At 36.3% G+C, this 14,366-nt stretch overlaps 1 protein-coding gene across 2 annotated transcripts; it reads left to right on the top strand.

The window, feature by feature from the left end:
* Positions 1-6: 6 nt before the first annotated feature.
* IRAK4 (interleukin 1 receptor associated kinase 4) lies at positions 7-12,731 on the top strand. Of its 2 annotated transcripts, XM_029963377.1 has the most exons (11): positions 7-104; positions 1,188-1,333; positions 1,649-1,846; positions 2,596-2,756; positions 3,395-3,459; positions 3,709-3,823; positions 5,296-5,405; positions 8,347-8,530; positions 9,369-9,431; positions 10,969-11,127; positions 11,233-12,731. In XM_029963377.1, exons 1-11 carry the CDS (start codon positions 52-54, stop codon positions 11,263-11,265), a joined length of 1,287 nt encoding a protein of 428 aa, XP_029819237.1. In that variant the 5' UTR covers positions 7-51; the 3' UTR covers positions 11,266-12,731. The 2 variants fall into 2 exon arrangements, with proteins under 2 accessions (XP_029819237.1, XP_025750686.1); XM_025894901.1 differs by lacking the exon at positions 7-104 and having other exon boundaries at positions 1,219-1,333; positions 1,696-1,846.
* Positions 12,732-14,366: the final 1,635 nt, after the last annotated feature.

Below are 14,366 nucleotides of genomic sequence, written 5' to 3'. Positions count from 1 at the left end.
AGGCGGCTGGCGGACTACATCGACCCGCAGGAGGGCTGGAGGAGGCTCGCCATGGATATAACAAATCCGTCCGGTGAAGGCAGATACAGCCAGATGCATATAAGGTCCTACATAAAAGTCATGTAACGTAACCTCGTGTGTTACCTGTTTAACATAACTGCCTTGTCCATCCCGTACCGGTGTCCGTCCCGTTTTCCATCCCATTACTGTAACTTGCTGTAATTTGTGTGCTATAAAGGTAAGGTACTTGTATCTTACAGTGCCATTCCCTGAGGGAACTCAAGGTAATTACTCCTAATTGTTCTGTAGCTCAGTTTTTAGACAAGACCAAGAAAAATTGACTAAGGAAATTAGCCTTAATTACAGCCACAGACATGTATTTTTAGCAATACAGCACTGGCTGTGTTACTGTATCCTACAGACCAGTAAAGACTGACCTCACTGTGCCCAAGAGACTACTGGGCTATAACTCCCAATTCACAGTTCCCAAGAAAATGTCCAACAAATGTTAGTAGACAGGCCTAGAGCTGTCTACAAGTTTAATTAAGAAGTAATGCCTGCAGTATTTTTATGAACACCTTTTTGCTTGAAGGGCTTGTGGAAGGAATCCCAAAGGTTTTTCAGAGATTATGAGGTTTTAAATACTGTATCTATCATTTTGGGTTTCCAGTCTTTTCTAGTGATGTTAAGCATTAAATCTTTGTTTGTCTTTCTGTAATAGTAGTAAATCAGTCAGAATACTAGATCTCAATTTCTGCTTAATGCCCATCTCAAAACATTCAAAATGAAGTGCGAATGGCAAGTGGACAGAAAACACTGAATTATTTTTCCATTTGATCTGGCTCTGATTTACCCACTGTCTCTTGCTGACATTCTCTTGTCTGTTAGTCCCATGTGCCAGTATATTATGTGTCCCAGACAAAGATGCTGAACCCACATATACATGCTTTTACCTTAGTTTTTCCCATATTTTGTAATATTTCCCCCAGATTTTGAATGTTTTTATGGCTTTTTTAGAAGATTAGTGAATTTGTACAGTACATTCAGAATTTTTTTTTACGTGGGGTTTGGTTTGGGTTTTTTGGGCAGTTTTTGTGTTTGTTTTTTTTTTGTTGTTGTTAATTTGCCTTTAATCTCTTTCTTCAGGTCACTTTTTTTTTAATGTTGGTCTTAATTTATCTTTTAAGGAGATTTGAGGCATTTGTACAAATGGGAAAGAGTCCTACATGTGAGTTGCTTTTTGACTGGGGAACAACAAACTGTACAGTTGCTGATCTTGTGGATCTGCTGATTAGAAATCAATTCCTAGCACCAGCAAGCCTGTTGCTTCAAGGTAACTATTACTCTTGTACATTTTTGTACTGTGTTCTCAGTTTTCTAAGGTGCTAAAGAGCTTCATAGTAACTAGAAAATCAGAAAGGATTGGGTCAAAATAACCCAAAATGGATGTACTTTCTATTACTTGTAATAACAGTTTAAATGAGTTCCAAGTTTCAGTAGGAGTGCTGGAGTTGACACAGGGTGGCAGAATATAACCTTCTCATGATGTTTACGTGTCTCCTAATTTTAAAAGATACTGGCATTAATATTACAAGGTCTTTTTCTGGTTCCTAATGTAGTTAACACTTTTTCTAAATTCCATTTTCAGAACCTGTAAGGATGCCACAAGAAGTTACATTACCTCTTTCTTCACAGGAAACCTTGCCTATGCATGAGAAACAACTACCTGTACAGGAAAAAGAAGCAGCATCTATAAAGCCTGTTTTAGCTCAGTGTACTGAGAAGCAACATTCAGATCCTTCCCACTTAAGTCAAAAAACCAGCAGTTCACAGTCCAGAAACACAGGTAGGCAATTATTTTGCTAGAATTAAGTACTATTTTTTTTTTTGTGATCTGTCCTTCACCCCATGTGAAATAAATTATAGCAATGCATAAGAGTGATGACTCTATTCCTATTATTGTGCATTTATGGGAAACAGCATCTTTCACCTTGCCAACAAGTCACCAAACGTGATGGAAGACTTGACTGTTAGTTACATTGCAATTTATTTTGTGCCACACGTAATCCTGTTGCCCTTTTCCAATGCTTATTTTATAGACTGTTCAGCATCTTATGTTTTAAAGCTGGATTTTATATGTCAGAAATGACTAAGACTGTTGGAGAAAAGATGACTAAAGTAGGCATTCTAGGAGAGTGTATGATTGATCTATTCCTTCCTAAAGATCCACTTTTGTGTTACTGCCAGAAACATGATGTGGTCTAGGTGTATTTTTTAAATCTAAGGCAGTGTGGCTCTCTCTGTGATATGCAGCATGTTTAATTTCTATTACCTGTATTACAAGTATGAACAAGAAATAGAATCAGAAATCTGCTACAGTGCTAGTTGTGAAGAAAATTATGCATAGCTAGTTATTTATCTGTCTTTTTTTTTTCTGGTATCTTCATCATGAATCTGGAAGTAGAGCTCCACTGTGTCAGGATTTGTGTGGTATCAAGTTTTTGTTTTAATAGAACCGAAGCAGGAAACTATTCAATATCCTTGTTCCTTAAGTGAAATCAGAGCTTTATGCTAAATATCAAATATGTCTTTCAGATTTCCATAATTTTTTGTTTCATGACTTGGAAAGCATTACAAATAATTTTGATGCCCGACCAGAATCATCTGGAGGTAATAAACTGGGAGAAGGCGGCTTTGGCGTTGTGTTCAAAGGCTACATCAATGGCAGAAATGTGGCTGTCAAGAAGCTCGTTGCTGTGAGTTTCCTGGTTTTTCTTTCATTTTAATGACAGTTTACTTTATAGTATAGACTTATCTTGCTTATTGTGGAAAGTGTAGAATCATATAATTCAAAAAGTGTCACCATGTTAAATATTAGTTGGATTGAGAACCGTATCCTGTAGTCCCATGAATGAGTTGGCACAGTCGTGTGGAACAATTCTCACCTTCTCTGTAGCTCCCTTTGAGTGGCTCGGGCAAGTTGTCAGGAAGAGCAGAGTGCTCTCCCTGCTGAGAAGTGGCACAAGGGAAGGGTTGCTAAGGATGTTTCCATTTCAGATTCATATAGGTAAGATTCACAAGCTAAATAGGTATTGCCATAGAATTTTAGTCTTCATAACCATTGGTCTGTGTGAGTAAGTTAATTTTATAATGAGTATGCAGTGAATGGTAGGTTGGTGACTGTGCTGAAACTGGATCTATTTGTCCAATAATGCTGTGTTCCAAGGAATTAAAAGTCATGTTCTGATACTTCATTTTCGAGCTGAATAAACAGTTAACTTGTTGTTACATGTAACACATCTAAAGAAAGGTTTACAATTCCATTTTTTTTAAATTAACAACTGTGCATTTCAATATGTCCAGTGATATTAACGTCAAAAACTTCCTTTTGTAGATGGTCGATGTTAGTGTTCAGGACTTGAAGCAGCAATTTGAACAAGAAATAAACATGATGGCAAAGTGAGTACAGTCATACAATTTCTGTATTTCTAGGATAACTTAGTGATTTTCATGTTAAGTGAGAATGTTTCTTGTACAGCATGACTTGTTTGTTTTCAAGCATCACCACAGAAACTTGGCTGTGTGCAGTAGAGCTGAAGCAAGTAATTGGGAATCAAGTTCCCTCTGCTTTGTATTTTCCTCAAATGTTCAGTGTCTTTCAGAACATATATGAACAGATTTTTTTCGTTTTTTTATCCTTTGCTTTAGGTGTCAGCATGAAAATCTAGTAGAATTACTTGGTTTCTCAAGTGATGGTGCTCAGCCTTGTTTGGTGTATGAATACATGCCCAATGGTTCATTGCTTGACAGACTTGCTTGTCTGGTAAGTAAAATCTTTTCTAGCTTCCAACTGTCCTTCTTTGCTAAAGTATAAGTATCTGTGGAATGTCTCTGAAACAGTACTGAATTGTAATGGCCAAATGATGTTTTGCTACTTGCTCTTGTGTTTTAGAAGAAAATATGATAACAAGTATTCTTCCAATAACATTTTATTCAAATGGTTTCGATAGATTAAAATCAAATCAGTCTGATAATACAATGTCATGTACCAGTACCTGAAGTGGCACAGGAGGCTGGACTTGCTGTGCCTGTGTGAAGCAGTGCAAAGGGTGCTGCAGTACTGTTCACAGTTCTAATGTTGGCATGTTCTCCACTAGTTCTTGAGATTCTGGATTGTGAAATTGCCCTTTGTTCATTGTCGTAATGATAGTGGTTATAACACAGTGCTCATAGTTTACATACCTCTTTCTAAATAAATGGGAATTACATTTTTTTTAAAATTATTATTTTGTGTAAATGCAGTGTTTTATTCTGATTTAATCAAATGGCATATCTTCTAGCCTTGGCTTTTAATAAATAAGTTGCTTTGGTTTGATAAGGCAACTCTGTCTATGAAGGACAGACAGAGTGATACCAATAGTAAGTCAGACTTAAGCTAGTAGATCAGTGTCCATGTTAGTTTGTTGAAGGAGTTCAAAAACTCTGCTTTATACTAAACGGTCCTTTACAAAGAAGAGACAGATTTACAGTATAAATAAAAAAATATAAATCAGAATCTATAAATCAGAAACAACCTTTTTCTGATAAGGTCAAATAGGTGAGGAATGTACTTACTGAATGTTCTTGCTGATAACTTCATTTTGTGACTTCACTGGATGTGTTTTGGGGCATGGACTCTTGCTTATGTCATCTTCTTGTCTAAATTTTGAGCAGGCGAGGGAGGTGGTGGAATGGTGAGATGCTGTAATCCTCTTCTCTCGGCCACTGACAAGATTAAGAAGTGGTTTTGAAATGTAGGTGTCCTCACTTCTAAGGCCTAGTTAGTGACACGAATAAAACTTAAACTCCTGAGAAGTGGTAAATCCAAAGACACTGGAAGAATGACTTCTCATTGTTAGTAAAAGCTGTGGATTGCTTTGAACTATTTGTTTTGGGTTAAAGGCTCTGGTATCAGTGCCAGAGTGAAGTGGAAGGTGTGGTAGATTCTCTGCAGGGCAGCTGATCTTGTAAGGTCGGAGTCGAATATTAACCAAGAACATTTTTTGCAACTGGTGAATTAATCTACGGCAAAATGCAGGCAAAGAACAGAATGTGACAAATGCATGTATATCTGCCCAAGTCAATTAAGAAAGGTATGCTAGTGGTATTTTTAATGATTTACTTGAAAACAACAAATCATAGCAAAAAGTCCATTTTGGGTTATGGGGGTTTTGTAAGTTTTTTGTTTTGGTTTATGTGACTGCGTATATATATAATTTTCACTTTTTTACTTGCCTTTCTCTTTTCTTAATCAAGAATGACACTCCACCAATTTCTTGGAATACAAGATGTAAAATTGTTCAAGGTACAGCAAATGGCATCAACTTTTTGCATGAAAATAATCATATTCACAGAGATATTAAAAGGTAAAAGCTGCAGACTATTGCTGGCTGCATTTTCACTTTTTTTCTTTTTTCTTTTTTTCTTTTCTTTTTTTTTTCTTCCTCATTAAAGTAATTTTAGAGAGAACAAACTTTAAAAAGCATTGCTTCAGTCAAGGGCACAAATCTTTTCTGCAAGTGACATCCATCACCATAATCTTGTCTGTGCCACAAGGCCATGACCAGTACAGACTTCTATAGATAATTATGAGGCTATTAGAACCATAGAGTTGTATTAGGAGGAAAAGACCTTGCAAATCATCGAGTTCAGCCATTAACACAGCACTGCCACGTTCACCACTACACCATGTCTCTAAGTGCCACACCTACATGTCTTAAATACCTCCAGGGATGGTGATTCAACCACTTTCCTGGGCAACGTGTTCCAATGCTTGACCGCCCTTTTGTTGAAGAAATTTTTCCTAATATCCAGTCTAAATCTCCCATGGCACAACTTGAGGCCATTTTCTCTTGTCTGAATACTTGTTACGTGGCAGAAGAGACTGACCTCCACTGTGCTAAACTTCCTGTCAGGTAGCTGTAGAGTGATAAGGTCTCCCCTGAGCCTCCTTTTCTCCAGGCTAAACAACCCCAGCTCCCTTAGCCACTGGACAGCTTTCCAGCCATGAGATTTTGCATTGTAATTTGTATTATAAATGTAATTTGTAAAATGTAATGTAAATGGTAATTTGTATCATAATCTGTTACTATCAGATAGTTATTTTAGTGCCGCAAGAACATGCAGAAAGTTCTGTTCATTCACAACTGCTGCTAATGAATAAGCTGCTGTTGGAAAACAATGAATTTTTAAATAGGGAATTTTTCAGATGAAAACCCACGCTTTTTTTTCCTTTTCCTAGAATATTTTTTCAGTGTCTCCTTTGATTTACTCCTAGTTTTTATGAAGACAGTGAAATTGCTTCAGTCGGGTTTATGAAGTTCAGAATTCTTCAATGATAATGTTCACTGTTTGTTATACTAGAATTTTTTTCTAGGGGGTATCAGAGCTCAGAAAAGGGACCGTTTTGTTGTAGAGTTTGGTTGTGTTTTCTGGTTGGTTTTTTTTGGTTGGTTTTTTTGGTGAGGTTTTTTTAGGGGGTGAAGGGGTGGTTGTCTGCTTGTTTGTTTCCCCTTTCATGCTACAGTTCATTGTATAGGTTTTTTTAAAAATTAGTCCAAGTCTTTGAAGAAAAGCCCCAAATGCCTTACTCCTTTTGAGGGTTAAGAAGCAGCAGCTGACGACTGATTGAGTGTCATGGATGAATGTTTCAATAGCTTTCTGGCTTCTGGCACCTCTGCTAAATATAGGCATCTTCAGTTTTGGGACCTTGCAGCTTTGTGAGTAACAAGCCTTTTCTTCAGCTGCCTCATGTGTGTGCTTGCTGCATTGACAATGTTTCTTCTTTCTTCCCTGCTTAAGCCTCTGGAGAAGTGTAATGACTGGAAGGGGTGCTCTTTTTTACCCTACGCTACTTCTGCTCTTCTAACTGCTGTGAGTTGATCATATTACAGAATTGGGTTTTGTTTTTTGTTTGGATTCCATTTTGCAAATTGTGGTGTGAATAGTTCAGTAAATTCGATTGGTGTTATTAATAGTGCTGCCACTTACAGGTAAAACTTAAATGAAGAGACATCTAAGATTAACTTCAGTCTGTATTTTGCTGTGACATGTAGAGACCACTCATAACCACACAGGCACTAGAACAGCTTCTCTAGGCTAGAGGGTACATGATTGAATGGGTGTTCTCACAGTTGTTCATAGGTTTTTTTTCACTTGGTTATGCCAAAGGAATAGTTCGTTTCTCTCTTGAAGCTTGACAATTGCAGAAAAACTTGCTTCTGTTGTGCTCTTTGTGATGTATCCAAAAATGACCACTCTTGGACTTGACTCAACTTGAAAAGAAGCTCAGATTTCTTCTTTTTGGAAGCTGAGCTTTAAATATGAAACCAGCTGGTGGATGATGCCTTGACTAGTGTTTGGCCTTTTGTAGTGGTCTTATATTTAGCATTATTTACAGCAGTTCTAACACCAAGTGATCTGTTCTAACTTACAGCTGTGTTAATTTTGTTAAGGCTTGGTGAGCAAGGGGAAGTTAGAAATATAAGTTTTTAGTAAGCGTTATGTATTGTATCAGGCTACGTGGTTTTCTTACAGTTCCATTAAGGGGATCAGAAAATGAGGATTACAGAAATATTAAGTGACTTTAAAATGGTTCCAAGTGCTACAAGTTTAAAACCCAGTAGATTTATGCTGTAATTCATCCCACTGAGTATTTTATGAAAGCCTTAAGGTCTCTGAGGTGAGCCTCGTTTGTCAGGATTGGTTTTTTTTACGGAAAGGAAAAGCTGGAGATCAAGTGGAAACACAACACATATATTATTCTAGCGGTAATAAGTGTTCTGGTTTTCTTCCAAGGCAAGAATAAGAGTATTAGTATTCCTCTGGCACGTGAATTTGTAATGGTTAACATAGTATTAGATAATAGGTGTAAAAAACTGCTTTTGTTAGTTCTGAGCAGAGATTTAGACTATAAGAATCATGCTGTGATCCAGTACAAGTTGATCAGAGCTAAGTGTTCTCTATTGTCCTTCTTAAAGCCAAAACATAAGTGCAACATATTGGTCTCTTATAAGAAAGTGGGGGTTTTTATGTGTGAATGTGTGCACACACAATAAAAAATATGGATGGATCTTGACCGTCAGTTCTTGATTTACTTAGAGAAATCGATTTTGAAATTGAGCAATTTCTAACAAAACTACTCATACATAATTTGCTATATGAATTATGTATAAATAGCTTTCAAGGCAGTCAAAATAGCAGGTTTGCATTTGGTTACTAAAGAGATATTAGTCTGTTACAAAACGTAATTATTGTACTGGTTTGGAAAATTCTCTTATCTTTTTTTTCCCCTCCCTTCTCCCCCAGTGCAAATATCTTATTAACTGATACATACATACCCAAAATTTCTGACTTTGGCCTTGCAAGAGCATCTGTAACATTCACACAGACAATCATGACTGAAAGAATTGTTGGAACAGCAGCCTATATGGCACCTGAAGCTCTGCGAGGAGAGATAACACCTAAATCTGATATCTTCAGTTTTGGAGTAGTAAGTAGAATGTGGAAAGCAGTATATGACTTTTTTTGTAAATTATAAAAGCGAACAAAATCAAGAATATCTGAAATTAAAAAATCTACTCTGAGCTATACTTCTCCTTTTTTCCCAATAGATGTTTTCTTAAGATAGTGTTTCTAAACTTTGATTGTTTTAAAATCATTTGAATGTGTTGATTTTTCTATGTGAAAGACCAGAGTAAAATAATATTCCAAGCTGTTGCTAAATGTAGTTTGAAGTGATGTGGAACATTGTTTCTGCTTGCCTAGTATTGCACGAAAGTGTAACTCAGGCTGAAAAAGAAAATCAAGAAAATGGTTGAAATTAATGTGTTTTACTATATTTCAGCACCAGAAGTACAATGTCCACGTGGGATTTGCCTTAGACTTGAGTACAAAAAAGACATGAACTTAATATTTGGCAGATTAATGAATCCATTACATGAATTAATGGATATCCATAAGATAACGAATCCAATAGATCCAAGAGCCTAGTGACTCTTGACCACTTCCTTCATGGCATTTAGTTTCATGAGAAGATAGGCCAGACACTGTCTGAATAGTTTGGAAATCCTTTTGCCTTGCTTTGAAGGAACATCATATAGAGTGAGAAAAACTTGTGTTGAAATTCGTAAGCCACACTGCTAATAACGGTCATTAAAAATAAAGGTAGCAACATCAATTAATTATATAGATGACTGTATCTTTGGACAAATACAGATCCTGGGAGCATTTGTTTGAAAGTCTGAGGGTCATGCTACTTCTTGCAAATGGTATATGTGCTGAGGATTATTCTATGCTTCATTTTCTCTTCAGCTTTTTTTTCCTCCTAGGTCTTACTGGAAATAATAACGGGTCTTCCTCCAGTAGATGAAAACCGAGAGCCACAGTTACTGGTATGTTCTTTTTGCCTTCTCCTCCCCTCCTCCTGCTCCAGAATTACTTTATGTGAAATCAGTCAGTTAACAGGTTCTGAGACAATCAAATTAGTCATCAAAATATGTAGTTGTGAAAACAGCACTTATGTCAATAAGATGTTTGTCTTAGAGGTGAGTCTGAAACTTTTATCTCTTAGCTGGCAGATTGTTCACCCCTCAAGGCTGTCATCTTCCAATTTGATACTGGAATTCTTTGGTTTGGTACTGGTTCTTATTGTAATACCATTGTGCTTTATTAGCCTACTCCCAGATACCTTGATAATTCCTCATTCCCTGGAACATTTTGAACTATTCACCTCAGTTGTTTCTTTATGGTTCTATATCAGTTTTCACCTTCTTCAATTTTATTAATAATTTGCAAATACTTTGTGTTTTTAACCCTAATTAGTGAAGTTTGAAATGTAAGGGCTTTTTTGCAGAGTGATGGGTGGGTTGAATTTCCTCTTCTTTTTTACTACTTAGGAAACTAATGTCTCAGCTCACTCTCTTGAATTAAAAATCTTACAAGGCTCTTCATAATTTAGTCTTTTATGTAGTTTAAAATTATATTCTGAACTCTTTAATCCAAGGTTTTCCTAAAATACTTTCTACATAAAGATTAATTTATGTACTGGATTCATATGTTCCATACTGTTTGATAGCAGATCACTTTCTTCCACAGCTTTAGGAATACCTGTGTATTATTAATAGATTTTTTTTGTCTTTCTAAGCTATATCTTTTGGAGTAGCGTAATAGTTATCCTGTTGAGGTAAAGACCTTGGAGAACTCAGTTTTTTTAAGCAGGCTTTTTCAGAGATAGGATCTAAAAAGGAATATGGAGTATGATTTGACTAGTACAGTTTATCTTTGTGAAGTACTTCTGGCAGCATAAAGAGAATGGTCAGTGTAAGATCATATGGCATCCCCAGCTTTGAAAATTTTGAGGTAGTTGAATGTTGGTCAGCAATTTCAGACTGACCCATAGAGGAAGGCACGACCTCCCTCTACTCGTTGCCTCTTACTTCTTACTGTTCAAGGAAGTGCAAATGAAGTATGTGTCACTACAGATACCACATTTCAAGTGTGTTGGAACTGGAGACTTTTGGACTAAACCTGTGAGATTTAAAATTTTATTTCAGTCTAGAAGTTTCCTTTCAGAATAGCTACAGCAGCCACTGAGACTAGAAACAGAAGGCATTAGAGAAAGAAGCTTTATAAAAGTGACAAAAAAGGAAAAATTATACAAACTTAAGCTTTCATATTTGTGGGTAAACATAAATAGTTTATGTTGATCATGCTTTGCTTAAAAAACAGCCAACACTAGGAAACTGAGCCTTGAAGTGGGAAAAAATTAAACCTGTATAATGCAGCTTAAAGAAAATTGCTTTATGATGTTAATTAAAATAATGTACAATAAAATAAGTAATAAATAAAAATTCATAGTTCATTTATATTTTTAAAGGCTGTTCAGATCCGTACAATGTTATCTGCTCATTGCTTCAAACTCTCTTGTAGTTAAGTATAAAAGATGAAATTGAGGATGAGGAAGCAACTATTGAGGATTATGTTGATGAAAAGATGAGTGACTGGGATGTACCTTCAGTTCATAAAATGTATTCAATTGCTGATCGGTGTCTGAATGACAAAAAAAACAGAAGGCCAGACATTAAGATGGTATGTAGTCTTACAGATAAATGGCTTTTTTTGAGTGTGTGTGTTGTATGTCCTCACGTGTGGTTACAGTATCAGTCATTTATATTTCTGTCTGTTCTCTTGCAGATCCAACAGCATCTCCAAGAGATTAAAACTTGACATGTGTTTCTTCTGATACACAAATGTTTTTGTAATGGAGTAGACACCAGTAGCAAATATTTAATTAGCAATTAATGTGGCATTATCAGCTTTTCTGCTTTCCAGAACTTTCTGGACACAAGTGAGATTGTGCTGTTGGCCTGTCCTCTTTTGGTTAACTGAGCAGCCCTTTCACATATCCTTAGCCACTGGGCCCTTCACATGAGAACTTATTCTGTGTTAACAAATTGCATCATCTTCTCCACAGCTTTTTAAATGCACTTCCATATTGGAATCGATTTGATTCTTTTTATTTCCAAGTTTCAAGTGTGTCTTCTACAAAGGGCAGACTTTGTAACAGGGCAGAATGTTTTTCTCTGCAAATTGCTTTCTTGATCAGGTGTACTAGACATTCTTCTACTGAAGACAAAACCATATAATAGCTATAAATGGGGCTTAGTGTTGTCTTTTTGGGAAAAGACAATAGCATTACCCATTTAGAACAAACTTCTATTTAGGATTTTAGCTTGAGAGTCCATATGAGCATGAATGGTCTGGTAGTGTTAGTGAATGTGACTGTATTTCAAAAAGTCTTCTCGGCATTAGTATTTAGTCAAATAAATACTGCAAGACATTTTCTAGGTTGTTTTTTGATATCAGTGATTCCTGAGCAAAATAATAATCTTGCAGTGCAAATGTATTTGCACTTGCAAATGCTTTCTTACAGTGAACTCTGTGATGACAAACCATTCCATTTTTATTCATAGGAAGACTCTTAGCTACTTTGACTATTTTAGGAGAGGATTGAGTATTTTAGTACTTTAGGAGAGGATTCCCCATGGATTATAAAAACAGTTGATTTCTTTTGTTAAAGTGGTTGGAATTACGCTGTTAAAACCAATTCTGCATTTTCCTTAGTCACATAATTAAGCTATTTTTAATATACATATGTACACATATTAATTAAATATTAAAATACACTTCTAAAAATGTAACATGGAAAGCTTTTTAAAATAGGAACATGGACAGATCAAAGCAGACTAAAAATGGAATGAAAGTGACTAGTAAGATTCCAGATTTTTTGGACCAAATATGAAAATGCTACAATTGAAATAAAAGATAGTATTTTATATAAACCCATTTTGCACCTCATGGACTTTCTTGAGAGCTCAGGGATAGGAAAATAGTCTGGCCTACAATTAAATTTGAAATTCCATGATTATCAAAGAGGTGACTGTATTCAGGGATATATATCTCTTTGTAGAAAGCATTTGATTTCTAATGTATTTATATAATGAGCTTTCTGGCTATTAACTCATTTTGTATTGCCTTTTCAAACTGATATCTTCATGTGGAAAAAGGGATCCACCTAAACTGCTTCTAGCATTATTGAGTATACATTGTAAAAAGCTGTTAACATAAATAAAAACTCTGCATTATCACTGGAGATGATTCTTTCTGCTATTAAAACTTTTGAGCCTTGGAAATAATCATCATATTCTGTTGCTTGCATTTCTGTTAATAACATTATGCTAACCTCACTTAATGGAATAAAGCTGTACAGCTCTAAACCAGGGCTTGTGGAGAAAAAAGCTGCTATAAAGGTAAATCACAGTAAAATCTGAAGGCATTTTTCAGTTTTAAACATCTCTAGCTGTTATGTGAAGGTTTTTTATTAGATCATGTCTGCTTTTACTATTCCCTGGAGCTGCAGTACCTCTGTAGTGTTGTCCTGAAATGTGTTTGCTGTAGTAACTCCCTGGTCAGCTCTGTTCACCTCTGGTGTGGTAGAACGTTTTTGTTCATGCACCAATTGATATTCTTGACTATTAGGAAAATCTCAGCTACAAGCATGTGAGTTCCTGTTCTGTCATACTAGACCATGACTATTTGCAGTGCTGCTCTCAGCAGCGAGGTTTTGGCAGTAGTTTTCCTTCCTTCACTGAAAATGAAGCATGTCAGCTACCATTTCATACAATTAAAAAAGTTTTGAACTTGTTGAATATTTTTCTAGTGAGGATTGAAAATGTGAGGTGTTAATTAGGTAAAACTAGTTAACCTATGTGGCAACTGTATTTTGTTTTAAATACATATGGGGCAAGGAGAAGGAACTTCCCTTTCCCACCTCAGGTTTTTTTTTTTTGAGGTCTTCATACAGTAAAGCCAGCACCTATAGACACAAACGGGATAAGAGTAGTCAACTTCTGTTTCCTTTGTTCCCTGCACAAACATTAAATTATCCTAGAATCCATAATTCTTTGTGTTAACTACTGTAGTAAAGTTTTCTAGGACACAAATCAGTAACTTAAGTCATTCAAGCTATTTGTGAGTAATGGGATGATCTAGTTTCATAGAACTGGAGGTGAGAGAAGTTGGGTACAGTTCCTGGTGGGTGAAGACAGCTCCACATGGGAGGTGTTCTTGGGAGAGAGGAAGGGCTAATATGGCTGGCCTATATCCTTTCTCAGTAGGGAAGTGCCATGGAGGGCATTGGAAGATCACTGTCCTTGGTGAAATAGCCAACCTTTTGCACGTTAAGGATCTGGAGAACAGTAACATAAAATGAGTTAGTCACCTCTAGAAGGACGTATGAATGAATGAAAAAAAGCAAGAGTGATTTATTGGAATTCCAGGTAAGACTTTAGAAAACAATAGCAAGATGAAAGCAAATGCTAAGGATCCTAAGAAAGTTGCCTTTTTTAAATAGAACCTGGTAGGAAGGGCAACAGTTCTCCCCTTAGTTAGAGCAGGAGGTAACAGAATGGCTGTTGTCAGCCAGACCAGAGTTGTGTGCACAGCCCTAGGGCCAGAACGTGAGCCATTAGTGGCTGCTGAGGAACAAAAGCAAGGACAGGATACTGCAAAGACAGATACTGCACTGGAATATTATGGCTTTAGACAATTTGCAGCTCAGTAACTCTGAAAAGGAAGCGATGTCTTTGTTAGTTAAGACTATTACATTTTCTTTGATCAGTTTGTCCAGTTGCCTTTTGAGCCAACACACCTTTTACCAGACATAGTGCTTCATATTACTAATGTGGCAAGTGCCTCATCTTCATACTTGGGTGGGCCAGCTGGGAGTTTATTTACCACCCACTGACCAAAAGGCAAATAAAGCTGCT

The sequence above is a fragment of the Manacus vitellinus genome, unplaced genomic scaffold (genome assembly GCF_001715985.3).
Source record: "Manacus vitellinus isolate BGI_N305 unplaced genomic scaffold, ASM171598v3 scaffold_5_pilon, whole genome shotgun sequence".
NCBI lineage: Eukaryota > Metazoa > Chordata > Aves > Passeriformes > Pipridae > Manacus > Manacus vitellinus.
Note: the sequence above shows the minus strand (reverse complement) of the source record. Positions and strands in the feature narration are given on the sequence as shown.

What these genes read in the sequence shown, in the direction of transcription:
- IRAK4 (XM_029963377.1), top strand. Translation starts at nt 52, where the DNA reads ATGGATATAACAAATCCGTCCGGTGAAGGCAGATACAGCCAGATGCAT. An exon ending in ACCGAGAGCCACAGTTACTG is followed by an intron (nt 9,432 to 10,968) that starts GTATGTTCTTTT and finishes ACTCTCTTGTAG; the next exon opens with TTAAGTATAAAAGATGAAAT. An exon ending in GAAGGCCAGACATTAAGATG is followed by an intron (nt 11,128 to 11,232) that starts GTATGTAGTCTT and finishes GTTCTCTTGCAG; the next exon opens with ATCCAACAGCATCTCCAAGA.